This window comes from Lipomyces chichibuensis (assembly GCF_038497645.1).
Source record: "Lipomyces chichibuensis strain CBS 12929 unplaced genomic scaffold V1513scaffold_18, whole genome shotgun sequence".
Classification (NCBI taxonomy): domain Eukaryota; kingdom Fungi; phylum Ascomycota; class Lipomycetes; order Lipomycetales; family Lipomycetaceae; genus Lipomyces; species Lipomyces chichibuensis.
Genome location: NW_027117470.1, coordinates 235,453 through 249,087, shown reverse-complemented (window position 1 = coordinate 249,087; position 13,635 = coordinate 235,453). Strand labels below are relative to the sequence as shown.

The 13,635-nt window shown below is 46.4% G+C and overlaps 7 protein-coding genes across 7 annotated transcripts; 3 read left to right on the top strand and 4 right to left on the bottom strand.

The window, feature by feature from the left end:
* Positions 1-247: 247 nt before the first annotated feature.
* Positions 248-1,025, top strand: V1513DRAFT_458871 (uncharacterized protein; the record flags this gene model as incomplete). Its single annotated transcript, XM_066899718.1, has 2 exons — positions 248-395; positions 517-1,025. The coding sequence occupies 2 exons, from the start codon at positions 248-250 to the stop codon at positions 1,023-1,025; spliced, it is 657 nt and encodes a 218-aa protein (XP_066753299.1).
* Positions 1,026-2,079: 1,054 nt separating this feature from the next.
* V1513DRAFT_445939 (cyclic nucleotide-binding-like protein) lies at positions 2,080-3,925 on the top strand. Its single transcript, XM_066898192.1, has one exon. It carries the CDS (start codon positions 2,357-2,359, stop codon positions 3,446-3,448), a length of 1,092 nt encoding a protein of 363 aa, XP_066753298.1. The 5' UTR covers positions 2,080-2,356; the 3' UTR covers positions 3,449-3,925.
* Positions 3,926-4,200: 275 nt separating this feature from the next.
* Positions 4,201-5,662, bottom strand: V1513DRAFT_445937 (Rieske [2Fe-2S] iron-sulfur domain-containing protein). The gene is made up of 3 exons (XM_066898191.1): positions 5,433-5,662; positions 4,537-5,043; positions 4,201-4,473 (listed from the first exon to the last, which is right to left on the bottom strand). The coding sequence occupies exons 1-3, from the start codon at positions 5,533-5,535 to the stop codon at positions 4,385-4,387; spliced, it is 699 nt and encodes a 232-aa protein (XP_066753297.1). The 5' UTR covers positions 5,536-5,662; the 3' UTR covers positions 4,201-4,384.
* Positions 5,663-6,165: 503 nt separating this feature from the next.
* V1513DRAFT_425611 (histone-fold-containing protein) lies at positions 6,166-7,003 on the bottom strand (the record flags this gene model as incomplete). The annotated part of the gene is made up of 3 exons (XM_066896130.1): positions 6,166-6,566; positions 6,622-6,706; positions 6,761-7,003. The coding sequence occupies 3 exons, from the start codon at positions 7,001-7,003 to the stop codon at positions 6,166-6,168; spliced, it is 729 nt and encodes a 242-aa protein (XP_066753296.1).
* Positions 7,004-7,333: 330 nt separating this feature from the next.
* Positions 7,334-9,170, bottom strand: V1513DRAFT_445926 (uncharacterized protein). The gene is made up of 2 exons (XM_066898190.1): positions 8,666-9,170; positions 7,334-8,616 (listed from the first exon to the last, which is right to left on the bottom strand). Exons 1-2 carry the CDS (start codon positions 9,030-9,032, stop codon positions 7,511-7,513), a joined length of 1,473 nt encoding a protein of 490 aa, XP_066753295.1. The 5' UTR covers positions 9,033-9,170; the 3' UTR covers positions 7,334-7,510.
* An 86-nt stretch (positions 9,171-9,256) lies between these two features.
* V1513DRAFT_445924 (HAD-like domain-containing protein) lies at positions 9,257-10,565 on the top strand. The gene is made up of 4 exons (XM_066898189.1): positions 9,257-9,437; positions 9,509-9,603; positions 9,658-9,728; positions 9,783-10,565. The coding sequence occupies exons 1-4, from the start codon at positions 9,372-9,374 to the stop codon at positions 10,289-10,291; spliced, it is 741 nt and encodes a 246-aa protein (XP_066753294.1). The 5' UTR covers positions 9,257-9,371; the 3' UTR covers positions 10,292-10,565.
* On the bottom strand, positions 10,489-13,589 carry V1513DRAFT_445918 (chloride channel). The gene is made up of 5 exons (XM_066898188.1): positions 13,239-13,589; positions 12,904-13,188; positions 12,515-12,850; positions 12,247-12,464; positions 10,489-12,191 (listed from the first exon to the last, which is right to left on the bottom strand). The coding sequence occupies exons 1-5, from the start codon at positions 13,300-13,302 to the stop codon at positions 10,659-10,661; spliced, it is 2,436 nt and encodes an 811-aa protein (XP_066753293.1). The 5' UTR covers positions 13,303-13,589; the 3' UTR covers positions 10,489-10,658.
* Positions 13,590-13,635: the final 46 nt, after the last annotated feature.

The window sequence follows — 13,635 nt, the reverse complement described above, 5'->3', positions numbered from 1 at the left end:
GTGGACCGTGAGTCACGCGGCGCCGGCTCATCAAGGAAGTTCTGTACTGTCCCGGAGGTTTGTGGCTGGTAGCCGCGAAATCCGCCACATGCTATATAAGTTGCCCGCCCCGCGCTTCCTATCTTTCTTTTGCCTTCACCAAAACATTTATTCCGCTTACTTTCTCACTCTCGATTTAGCATTTTACAATAAATGCATGCGATAATAGTATATATTTTTATTTAGTTTCGTTCTGTCAATCCACACCATGATGGCCTACTTGTTAGGTTCCTCAAGTGGCGAGCATGCCTCCCCTCGGCATTCACAATCAAAATCCAGCCGACCTTCCCAGGTCTTTGCGTCCTGCGCCTTCATTTCGTCCTTGATTGTTCTGTTTCTGCTTATAATTCCTATGGGTATGTTCTTTGTTTGTCCAGACTTTTTGCCGGTGTGTAAATCGGCATTGTCAAACACGATAGGAATCAGCCGAATCGGTCGGGTTGATCTGTGATCTGCAACCTTACTAAAACTTTGTAGCACTCTTGTCCTCAAAAGAAGTCAATATCACACCTAGTACAAGCAGTCCGGCACCTCCCGCATCATCTGCACTATCCACGTCGTTGCTCGCGCTGAGACACGACCCTCTTGACCTCAAACAATCGAGTCACATACTATCGAGACAAACTGAACTTTCTTCAACCGATAATGAAAATTCCGACGAGTCCGCACTAGCACGACGTAGCAGCTGGCCCAATAAGCCATCAAAGTCATGGTCCCGGTATCGTGCCCGACGATCAGCATTAATTTCCTCCCCGTCACCGGCGGCGCGAGAGCACGACCGCGACAACCGCAAGCCAAGCACATGCAGTGAAAGGTCGATGGGCGCCAAAGATGAGGAGGGACGTAGCGACAGCGATTGCCAACGTGTTTATGATTTACTGATCGATCCTCCTATGTTTTCGCCCCCGGATAAGCGTACGCAACAAGGATGGGTTGTGTTGGTTGTTGGTGTTATTACCATCGTTACTGCCAGTTTGATGATGTGATAAATTGTATTTAAATTGTTTATTCGGAAATGTATGGGACATTGGTTCGGCATGGCTATGGTATTGGCGCAAATTTTGATTCACACGGGCATCTGGTGGATTCATTTGTATACAACATGTTATATAGGAGAAGGGATATTGTTCTATACTGTGTTTGTACTAGTAGAATATCTGTTACTATTCTTTCAACTGCGATTTGGCAAGTTACTTTTGACAACGGTGAAGCAGGATTAATGCCATAGAAAACTGTGATTCTTCCACGTGTTGCTAAAAGAGACATTGACAGCCTTGCGAGGCGATGCTGGGCTTCTTCTCTAGAAAGTCGGAACAATGTAATACAGTCAACATAAAGCAAATAAGCCAGAGATATCGCACAAACCGTCCAACTAGAAAGACGGGCGATGCAAGCTGGAAGTAGACGTGAGGTTCGACTCGCATTCATTTGAACACGTTGGAGTAGAATAGGATCAGATATCCCATCAACGGCAGGATAATCCTGATTGAAAGTGACGCTGTCCAGTCTTCAAGCTCCAGTTAAATTACTGTAAAATGCTGACATTTGCTGTCGTTGATGAGCTACATAACTGTCGTAGATGTCATTATTTAAATGTGAATTTCGTTTTCTAAATTGCTGACCAGGTCTTAGTTACATTGATCTGGCGTGAATTATTACGATGAGGGATTGGGCAGGGCCATTAAGACCGGAAAACGCACAACATATGCTCATTTTACATAGGCAATCGGAACAGTTCATTAGACGATGGACCCCAGAAGCATGACCTGGGACGGCAAGCACGAAGATTCGAGATCTAATATTTTGCTGAAGAGTTCGTACTGAAATTAGCCCAGCGATATCTCAACGAGTCGAAGTGCAGAACCCATAATAACTGGCCTGACCATGGATTGGAGTGAAGCCCTGCCATCGATAGACTGCTGTGTTTACGCGGAGACTAGATCTTTTAAATCATTGCATCGATTATTTATTAGTGAGAGGTGGTCGCAAAGCCGTCCAGAGAAATTTAGGGTCGGTAGGAGAGACAGATCACGAGTCACAGTGGGTCACTTAATGGCGTCCCCGCCTTGAGAGTCTGCACTCCGCCAAAACGGCCACGGGCATCGTCACAGACTCTCACCGTTTCCTTTTTCTTGTATCGACCACACCAAGTTGAATTACCACCAACTCCTTACCCGCATCCAAGCCAACAGTACTGCAATTGTAATTGTAATTGTAATTGTGCTGAGCACTATTGCCGATCAGTTCTTCCGGTTCAAGAGGACCCCCGAATCTGCTGCATGAACAGCTATTCAACGCACCCTCAAGGATACCAGTCATGAGCTCGCCCGCACACGCTCCACCCGTCTTCTCGCCTCTCTTCTCATTTCAGTCGTCCAGCTCCACAGCGGAATCGCCACACACAGATGAGTCCCTGGCACATCCGCCCGACGCGCTCTCGCTTACACCAGCACCACCATCTACCACCGTTGGCCTCGAGTCTGTTCTGACGCCGTCGCCACCGCACCACACAGACGAAAACGCCCCATCCGATCTCCGGTCGCTCTCGCCGCCGCAGACTCATGGCCATGATTCCCACCTTCCAATCAACTTCAACAAGAACCGACGCACGTCCGTCAGCGGCGAGAGCTTGTCGCCTGGAACATACAGCCATGGATGGCGTCCGCGAACGGTTGTCAAGACCCCAGAACAAAACACGCGTCTGAATCGTATTATCGCTCAGAACTTCCTGTTTAGAGGACTTGATGCTGAAGCGCTACAGACGATATTAAATGTGCTCGAGGAGAAACGTATTGCGGCAAATGTGACGATCATAAAACAGGGCGACGAGGGTGAGAAGTTTTATGTGATCGAGTCTGGAACGGTGGATTACTACATCAACGGGGACAAAGTTTCGTCAAGCGGGCCCGGAAGCTCGTTTGGTGAGCTCGCGTTGATGTATAATTCCTTGCGAGCCGCGACGGTTATTTCGACGTCACCGTGCGTGCTATGGGTCCTCGATGGGACCACGTTCCGACGCATCCTGATGGAGCGAACGGCCTCGAAGAGGGCCATGTATGAGCACTTTCTGCGGGAAGTCCCTGTGCTGACGTCCCTGACTGACTGGGAACGGGCCAAGATTGCGGATGCGTTGAAAGCTGTGGAGTACAATGCCGGCGACGTCATCATCAAAGAAGGCGATGTTGGAGAGCATTTCTATCTTATCGAGGACGGCGAAGCAGAGGTTTACAAAGAAGGGGAGGGTAAAGTCACGGATCTTGTGAAAGGCGATTATTTCGGTGAATTGGCGCTGCTCAACGATGCGCCGCGCGCTGCGACTGTTGTGGCGAAAACGAACGTCCGTGTCGTGACGCTGGATAAGAGTGGATTCAAGAGAATGCTTGGAGAGGTTATACTGAAGCAGAAATAGATATTTGTGAAAGAATGGAATACTTGTTTTAAAGACGGTTTGCAAGATAGGGATATCGGTTATAGCGTTTTATGGATCTTGGCCTTTGTGTTCATACTTTGTCTCGATGCGACTTACAAGCGGATTAATGGTGTAAATATCACCAAATGGATCAACTGTTGTTGTCAACAGAATGCGTGCTTATGTAGGCAGTCGGACATCCTGAAGTTATCATTTCTCGCGCCTTATAAATTCAGACCATCTGAAGTCATGGCTTGATGTTCTTCATGAAGATTGTTCAGTTACACAACGTCAACGCAATACACAGTCTTAGATGTACCCCGGTCGCATGTACACAACGTGAATATCAGGCGGTGCCTGGCTTTCCATTCTTTTGACAGTCAAGGTATACATCTTTGTGTTTTTCATATATACGCAGAGGCAGCCTCGATGTATGTAATGACGATGACAATGAATTGAGTCAGTTGATGGACTGTGTTTTTTTTTTTTTTTTTTTTTTTTTTTTTTTTTTTTTTTTTGGCAGAACGGACTTGTAAGTCAATATCTGCAATAAGTTCCAGGACCGTATTCACACATGCCTGATTCAAAACATATCCGCCTCATGCAAATTCGTAGCGTACTGCCAAGTCGTGACGTGTGAATCAGCAACTCGCAGTCGTGACAGTTTCGACAGCAGAGGGTATATGCAAATAGGCCTAGGACATAATAGCTAAACGGAATTAACGGCTTCGCTTTGAGTGCCTGCAGCATCAATCTCAATGAATTGGATCGATCCTTCAATTAAAGACATATGTAAGTCTATATAACAAACACATAGAAGCAAAAGCTAGTTCATTAACAAATGTTTCCCAAATTTCTCGTCTCTGTGCTCAATCATAATTCAATCCAATGTTGGTGGTTTGTCCTTTTTGAAATTATTACTAGTAATGCCCGAGTCTAACCGATTGTGAGCGTCTCCTCGGACGAGAACTCGTACTCTGGAACTTCTAAGTTCAATGGAGCGGGGCCCTTTCGGATACGGCCGGCTAAAATCACAAGTTAGTCATCTGATACAAAACACTGGTTACGAACTTTATAGAGCCGCTTACAGATATCGTAGTGAGAACCGTGGCACGGGCAGAACCAACCACCAAAGTCACCAGACTCGCCAATTGGAACACAACCAAGGTGAGTGCAGACACCCAACATAACAAGCCACTCCGCCTTCTGGACACGATCCTCGTCCGACTGCGGGTCACGCAAAGTCTTGACGTCGACCGCTCGAGCCTCCTCTATCTCTTGTGGAGTTCGATGACGGATGAAGACGGGCTTACCACGCCACTTGATGATAACGTTCTTGCCCTCGGGAATACTGGCCAAATCGACCTCGACCTTGGCCATAGCCAAAACGTCCGCAGAAGCCGCCATGTTGGATAAGAAATCCTGGACGGTTGCCTTTGCACCTGCAGCGCTCAGAAGACCGAGTGAGCCAATCATGAAGTACGAGTACACTCGCGCGTTGTCGTCGCCCTTGCCGTCCTTGGTGTAGTGGCTGAAGTCAGGGACCTTGTATGTGTTGTCAGTCGTGTAGAAGTTGGACGCGAATCGCTTCTGGTCTGCATTTGTTAGCATTTCATACGAGCAGCAATCATAGTTGAGGCCTTCGGACGCGACAGTAACGTTGACGTATTATCCATAGTGAGTACTGCCGAGACATCATAATGACAGTTGATAATTCTCCGAACTCCAAGAAAAATTGCAATATGAATATCTTCTATACTGAGTATGCAAGTGCGCGCTCCATTACAGCTGAATCTGATTAAAGCACACAGGCTGTAAGTCCACCATTCCCGGTAGCCACCAATACTTGTCATGATAAAGAAAACCCAAACATATTCTATAATCATATTGATAAACTTCAGAATTAATTTTCTCCATCTGCTCATTGCATATTTCGTTCCGAGACGTTGTCCGAAGGCCAATTACAAACGGAAAAAAAACCTACCGACGGCAGCGACAGATCGCGACGCTTGTCGGGAAACTGCCGAGCAGCCGACACGGGAAGCGAGCACATTCTGCGTCGTCCTGATGATTGATCGAGACGCCATTGCTGGATGTGGGGTGAGCGGAGAGGTGAATGTGGTAGTGGTAAAGCGTCTTCTTCAAAAGGGCTGCCCGAGGATGTCCGTTGGGCACAAACCTTGATTTAGGGCGCTCTCATTGGCTGGGGTGGCCACTCACAGGCGAACGTTCGACGCTTGCGGTCTCTCGTCAACCCGAAGCTCCCAGTTATACAAATGGGCTCACCACTCGTATATTCGTGACTCAAATATTGGCGACGTGACAATTATCAACTATTATTTCTATATATTTGGAGCTATGGTAATTTAGAGTGTTATAGAAATTAAGTAATCTGTGAACAATGTACTCCTCGTATATCTACATCTGGGCACAGCTCCCATACTATAGTGGCTGACCATTATTGCTATATGATGACCTATGTATTCATTATACTATTCATTATATACTCCATACCCACAGACAAGCCCATACATACAAATACACACGTGATAGCCGATACGTGGAGACTGGCCATCTATCAACATCCAAAATACAATCCTATCGTACAGTCGCCATATAATTGCAGTTCGCCAAATTTCAATATTGGTCATCGAAACATGAACATGGTCTATAATTTAATCACACGCGACTTAGTCAAAATCTGCAGAAGATAAAACCTAGTCCTCATCCATAGGGTCGGAAGGAAGAACCACCACAGCTTGCGATCGAGACTCCGTTTGTGCTGGCCCAGGTTGCATCGGAAGTATTAACGTCGTCTGACCTTTTGGTAAGCTATGAATCGGAGCCGGCTTCGCTTTGTGAACAGTTGTAATTGTCGCGCCGGGCATTGGAATGGCACCATCCGTGCCAGCTACGGCCGCGGGTTCGATATCTGGCATGGGATCACTCACTCCGTCTGCTTCGGCACGCGCTCTTCTGTCTTTGAGAACTTTGTGTAAAGGAATTGTCCGTGGGATGACGTCTATGTGGACGTAAGCGACGTTGTAATCATCAGATATTGCAAAGATATACTTGCCAGATAAGAACTCCAGCTCGTCTAACTTATGTACGGCATTCGCTATAACTCCAGTTAACGCGCAAACTTATCTCGCATATATAAGCAACGAACCCACCTAAATCCTTATAATGCAATGTCTTTCTTCGATCGCTTCGCGACATATGTAGTCCTTGCTCGCACATATACTGGATAAACATTTCCTAAATACTAGTTAACTCGCTGGTGTATCCATCTCACTTTTGTTTACTACATACAGTCGCTACAGTAACTGCAAACGCAGCACTGTTCGAACACGCTCGCACATCCTCGTCTAGCTTGATTATCCTCTTCACGCGCGCAAGAGGCAACGACGCTTGTCCGGTCGGTGACTGGGTGGCAGACGTCGGTGTGTTGTTGTGCGACTTTATTTTTTTCTTCCCCGAGCTGCTTTTCGCAGCATTTATCGGCGTGGTCACAGCAAGGAGGTCGTCTAGTGGCTGCTTGTCGGCGCTGTTCATTGCGATAGACGAATGCTGATATGTTGAGTAAAATTGCGTAGAGCGAACTAATGTGGCCTGACTTTGACTGACGTGGCAGGCGATCAGAGTGTTTCCAAAACGCGTATCGTCGGCACCAGTCTCCTGCATTTGGTCATTAACTACTGCGGCCACAACTTTAGTACCAAGCAAATGAGCAGAATTTACGCGCTCTATTTTAGAATACCGTAAATATAGAATCGCTGCTAATTTTGAATATTCAATATTTACCGATATGATATTGCAGGTTTAGTATGCCGTATACCTGGATCTGCGAGCATGGAACTACACTCATCCTGGGGCAGGCTTGTATTCGTATTCCACGACTTTATTCATCAAATACATGAAACCCTCATGACCCAGCAAAATCAGAATGGTATTTAAAGTCGTAAAAACACATCATGACAGTTGGATCTTCAATGCGTTAACAGCAGGAAGACAAAATCTCATATATCATTTCCGAGCCGTTTTTCTTGACTCAAGCACAAATCAGGACACCGCAATACTGTAGGGCAAGTCATCCGGCATTCGTCCAATGTCATCAGGCTCGTATGTTACTGTACTGGGTATATTTTTAGGCTTATATCGCTTATCCAGAGCTTGTTTCCACTTCACGCTCCAGTGCATGACAGCATCTTTCGGAATCTCCCTCCTCCGTCCCAAATTCGGCAAATAACGCGTCTCCCAAACTCCCGTATCCCGCATGTCCACCATATATGGCAGTGGAAGCAACTCCAAGGCCCACCACCGCAGCGCCGCGTAATGACCCTTCCCAACTTCTGAATCCATCGAGAGCATATCGTGCGCCCTGGACATAACCGCGCTAACTGATCCTCTAATCGCAAACGCACCGATAGCTTCTTCCGAAAAATTCAATCCCAGATCGCGCGCCTCGCGCACCATCCATCGAAGACTCAAATCCGTTAGTTGGCCCCCGGTTTCTTTGTCAGTCGACCAGCCGCCCCCAATGTCCCCGTGATTCCCAGGAAACCAACGTTCAACGATATCGTTTGTGTCAGGCATTTGCAGCAAACTATGTGCATGCGCGTTACTGTGATACAAATTCTGCTTAAACTTTGACCTGCGCTCGTCCACACTGATCGCGTGCCGCAGATGCTTCACTATTCGTGCTCGCGCTGTCAACGGGAAAATTCGGTTACGTATCAGACCAACCGAATTTATCGAATCCCACAGACCAAGGAAGTGAATTTCGGGAACTGACATCGAAAACGTATTCTTAAAGCGGTCTGCTAGCAAGCTGGCTCTGCAGCTTGGGTTGGATGGTTGTCCATGATTTTCCCAATTCTTGTAAATTTCCCACGCACAGGGCACTAATTCCTCGCCTCCACTACCGATCAAGCCGACACGTTCAATCATGCTTGCGAGAATCCGTGCCGTGAATGCGCCACGGCTGAATCCAAACATCCAGATTCGGTCGCCAGAATTGTAGTATCGGATCAAGAAACGGTAGCCAGCCACAATATGATCGTCGAATGAGTACGCAATAATCGCGTCTAAATGCAGAAGTACTGTACGCCATTTTGACGATACACAGTCGAAGTCGTTGTCACTGCCTATATACGTTCCAATGCCAGCTGTGATTATTATGTTAGCTCAAAACGCGCTCTCGTACGGGATACGCACGCTGGTAATAATGAATCTGCGTATTACCGGTACGCTCTATCATCTGATAAAGCTTCAGCACATTCGACGGTGGTCTTTCACCAAATTTCGAACCCGTCCCATCAAAACACAGAACCAGATTCTTCCCCTGAAAACCATCATCGGCAGTAGCGTACGAACCCTGCGATAATGTCGTGCTGGATTCCAGGCTGCTGGCGGTTTCAGGTGAATGCGACATAATTGTCCGAAATGAGTCTAAATAATAATACTGAGATGAAAAAGCTGATGGCCGGCACGCCGACGCACAGAGATTGGAAATTGCAGGTGTGGTTGCGAACTTTTGATAAGGACTGAGATGGTATACGGAAGTCGTCAGGGCCACAGTCATTTAGCAAATAGTCGCCACTGTCATGTTTTCGAATATTTATAGTATACAACAGCCTTTTGATATTCCACAGAAAGCGACTTAAAACTAGATCAGAAATGCCGACGAGTTTCTTCGAATATCCAACACGAGAGTATGACCGCTGCATGAGTTGCTCGGAAATCTTGAACCGTTGCAAATTCGCCGCACAAGCCGCACATTCCTTCATCTTACCCGGCCTAATTGAGTGGGGGTCATTTCAATCTCCGGCCGGCCCAAAAGCAACATTTTAAATCGTTATTGGAATCTTTCAATGCGATTAGCATCCTACAATTGATTAGATTAGAACCACTCTCTCCAAAAATGTTGATTGCTCCTACTGTTAAAGCTATAGTCTTTACTGACTGGGACGGAACTGTCACTCTTCAGGTAACCGGGATTACGTTTTGTGGTGGTTTCACAGTATTGTTGTTCAGAATCTAAATTCGTGTACAAATTAGGACAGCAATGACTTCATGACTGATAACATCGGATACGGCCAGAAGCGACGAGTAGAACTCAATATTGAAGTTCTCGAGGGTCGGTGGACATTCAGGTAACTGTTGGTCTGGTCTTTGATGCATCCGCAACGAACTAATTCCCAATTAAGAGATGCGTTCCGGGACATGTTAGACTCCGTCCACAAGCCATTTCCAGAGTGTATCGAGTACCTGAAAGAGAGTATGTAGAATTTTCACAGGAATGGGATTGGCGGCAGGAATAATGATAAGCTAGACGTTCAACTCGACCCCGGTTTCGCGGATTTCTACAAATGGGCTAAGGAGACTGGCATACCTGTTATCGTTGTTTCGAGCGGTATGAAGCCCATAATTCACGCACTATTAGTCAAGCTTGTCGGCCAGGACGCTGCGAATAATATAGAGATTGTCGCGAACGACGTCAAGGTCAACGATGATGGTTCATGGGACATCGTCTACCGCGACGAGTCTGATTTCGGGCACGACAAGTCTCGGGCGATCAAGCCATACGCGGAGTTGCCGAAGGAAGAGCGACCTATACTCTTTTATGCTGGCGACGGTGTTTCGGATCTGTCGGCTGCTCGTGAGACAGATTTGTTGTTTGCAAAGGCCGGACGGGATCTGATCACGTATTGCGAGCGTGAGGGAATTCCGTACACTGTATTCCATAATTACACAGACATCCACGACAAGGTCAAGGCGATCGTCAATGGCAAAGTCACTCTTGAGAGTGCTATCGAGAACGAGAACATCCATGCTTTATAGAGTAAAAATTATTGAATTTCGGTATTTATAGATATTGCGACGTGAAATATAGAGAATAGAACGGTAAATTGTAGTTATAGGTATATTTTGTTGTAGACCTTATGCGAGGTACATATTGTGGCGATATATAGGACTTCTGTGAACTTAGATCATGTCACGATAGACATGTGCTGGATTGTTTGTCACTTTTGGGTTAATGGGATGTATCAATCTAACTTATATTTGAGAGAATGCAACGCTGCCATTAAAGTCATGGTAGGTAGGCGTACATCCTTGATTACATTTAATAATAGCCCACAAATATGCAGTTCCCTACCCGTTCCAATTCCCAATATTATACCCAAACAGCAGCCGACACAAAACGTAACTAATGTTTGTTAAACTGATACTTCAGCAGGTCCTTTGGGGTGATAAGCCCACACAACCGACCGCGATACTCGACCAAAATAACACTCGGACCCAATTTCTTGAACAACTCCATTACTGTCTCGAGTGGAAACTTGGGATTAACGGTGATTGGCGTAATATCAATGAACTGCGAAAAGTCGACATGCATACCCCCATGCTCTTCCTCAGGCATTCCACTCGCCGAAGCTTGACCACCTATGACAACAGTGGCAATGAGACTCGGCGCTTCACCCTGATCATTCGGAATATCAACATGTAATGGCCGCGGCTGCGGTGATGCACTTTTCGCCATTTTCACGGTGGTCATTCCCGTCGGTAAGTCATACGAGCTGGCATTCCCCGAACTCACCACCGCCGAGCTGTCGCGACTATCACTTACAGCACCATTACCATTAGTCGCCGCGTTTCCAGTGATAGCCGACACTGATGCAGGGCGTAGCGGCATTTGGTCTGGCGTGGTGAAGAAACATTTGGCGGTAGGCTGTATCGCGCTACTTCTTTTAGCGCGCTCAATGGCATACTGCAGTTCCGTACGGCCGATATATCCAGATAATATCATCGATCGCGTGTCTTCCACGACCGGGAATCCGCCATATTTTGTCCGTTTCAACAGCTCTTCGACCTCTCCAAGAACCATACCGTATGATGGAAGCACAGATACGCCCTGAATCATCGCATCCGACACGTTAACGCCAAACACGTGTTCTTCTTTATTATCCAAGAATGGAAACCCATTGAAAAAGATAGCTTGGTCAGCAATCCCGCCTCTGCCGAATTTTTCATTAATAATCTTCGTCACCCCGACCACAATCATTGTCGGTAAGATGTAGGTAAGAGCGCCAGTTAGCTCAAACATGATGACAACGACGGAGACCGTGATGTTCATGATTCCGGAGAGTGCGGCCCCTGCACCCAAAAATGCATAAGTTCCGGGTGTAATGCACGGTGCGTCCTTAGAGCACGCGGCGAAGAATGCAGATTCGGGGTGAGATTCATGCAGAACCTGGACAATAATCCCAACTAATCGTCCAAAAGACGCGCCGATGGCCATAGATGGAACGAAAATACCAGCAGGAACTTTACTGCCGTACGAAACAATGACAAGAAGTGTACGAACTACTGTTGCAAAGATCAACGACGCTATTAGACGTGATCGGTTTGACGGCTCACATAGTCCATCGTAATCCTCGCCACGCTCGCATTCCTTAAACAAAATCTCTAAGCTCTCTGTCATGTCGATTTTCAAGAACTTGTTGAAGTAACAGATAGCCGCTGTGATTCCAGCAAGACAAGCGGCCTCCTCAATAGCGTACTTTCCTAGGTGTTTCTTGCGGAATGCCTGCGCTTCTAGGTTCCATTTACTAACGAAGATGCCGTATAATCCACCAAAAACACCGAGAATTATAAAAAAGATTATTTCAAAAAAATGCCAGTCTCTATCATAATGAACCTGGAACATGACAAGCTGTCCCGTGCGAAAAGGGTTGATGGCCTAAAGAATCAGTTTCCTACGTCTCACAGAAATATACCATCATGGGAATACATACAGCTAGTACAGCAGTTCCGAAAAGGGCACAGAAATAACTCCGCCACATAGTCTTCAAACTAAAATTTGATGAAATTTCCTGTTTCTTGTTACTCTGTGTCGCTGTTAAAGAACATATTAAAAATACCTCCAGAGAGAATAACACGCCGCCTATCGGACTGCCAAAAGCAACTGCAACGCCAGTAGCAGCGCATGCTGTCAATATTTCTCTCATTTTTGCTATGCATTTTAGCAGTTACACCATCGCATCGTAATAAAATATCTCTTACCTGCATTTCGTCGATATCGATTGAAACACCTTGCAATAACATTTCCAGCGCACACGGCATAATGCACACTTGGTCCCTCCTTACCAACGCTCAAGCCAGAGGCTATGGCCAATGGCAAGCCGAGGGACTTTATTAGCAATGTCCAACCTCCCAGAAACCCCTTCATGACAAAGCCAGAGACAATGCATTTAATTTCGGAAATACCTGATCCTGCGGCATATGGAGCATAGAATTTTACGAGAAAAGCGCTCATGGTCGCAAAACATACTGATAAAATGACGAATATGAGATAGTTGAATATTGACCATGACGACCATTGATGCCATTCTGGACATCCTGTACTCACATATTAACATGCAGACAAACAAAACCTGATTTGTATTACTAACCGACATCCGCTCCCGAGCAGCAAAACTTCTCATTGAGATAAAATCCAGTCGTGCAATAGCCCAACTTAATATCTGAGAGCCACTCCGTGATAATATTTAGCATGGCGGCAATTGCACCGATAGACGCGCCTATGCAACTGACCACAATCCATCCTTGTATTGACCCGTATAATTCCCGAAAATGAGCGAGTACTGTCGGGAGCCAACTTCTACCGTAGGTTTTTAAGCTCCGGGAGCGTCTGACTCGCTGTCGTAGTTGTTCTCGCGCTGCGTCTTGTACCCAATCTAGAATAGGTTAACTAGAATTTGGACGATATCTCCTATGTACAGCATACCTATCGTGGAGAAGTCCTCATATCGCTTGATCTCGGCAATCTCTTCAAAATCGGTCGTAGCCATATTTAAGTTCTTCAATCACAGGCAACTATGCTGCTCTTCATACCAGTGCGAGCTCTTTGGATGGATGGGAATATGGTGAGACAATATTGGCATTAACTTCCTCTCCAGCTAAGCTCTGGCTTTGCCGGCAATAATTTTAGTAATATGGAAGACCGACGTGACAGGCCTATGATCATAAATGTAATTGAGCGCGAATAGAGAAGACAATATACAAAATGTTAATTGTGAATGCTAGTTCGGCATCCGAGACGTCATCGCAAAGTGTGCAGCTCTGCGATTTCCGGAACCGGCGGTTGCAACGGGCTTGGCGAGTTCGCTGGTTCAAGTACTACG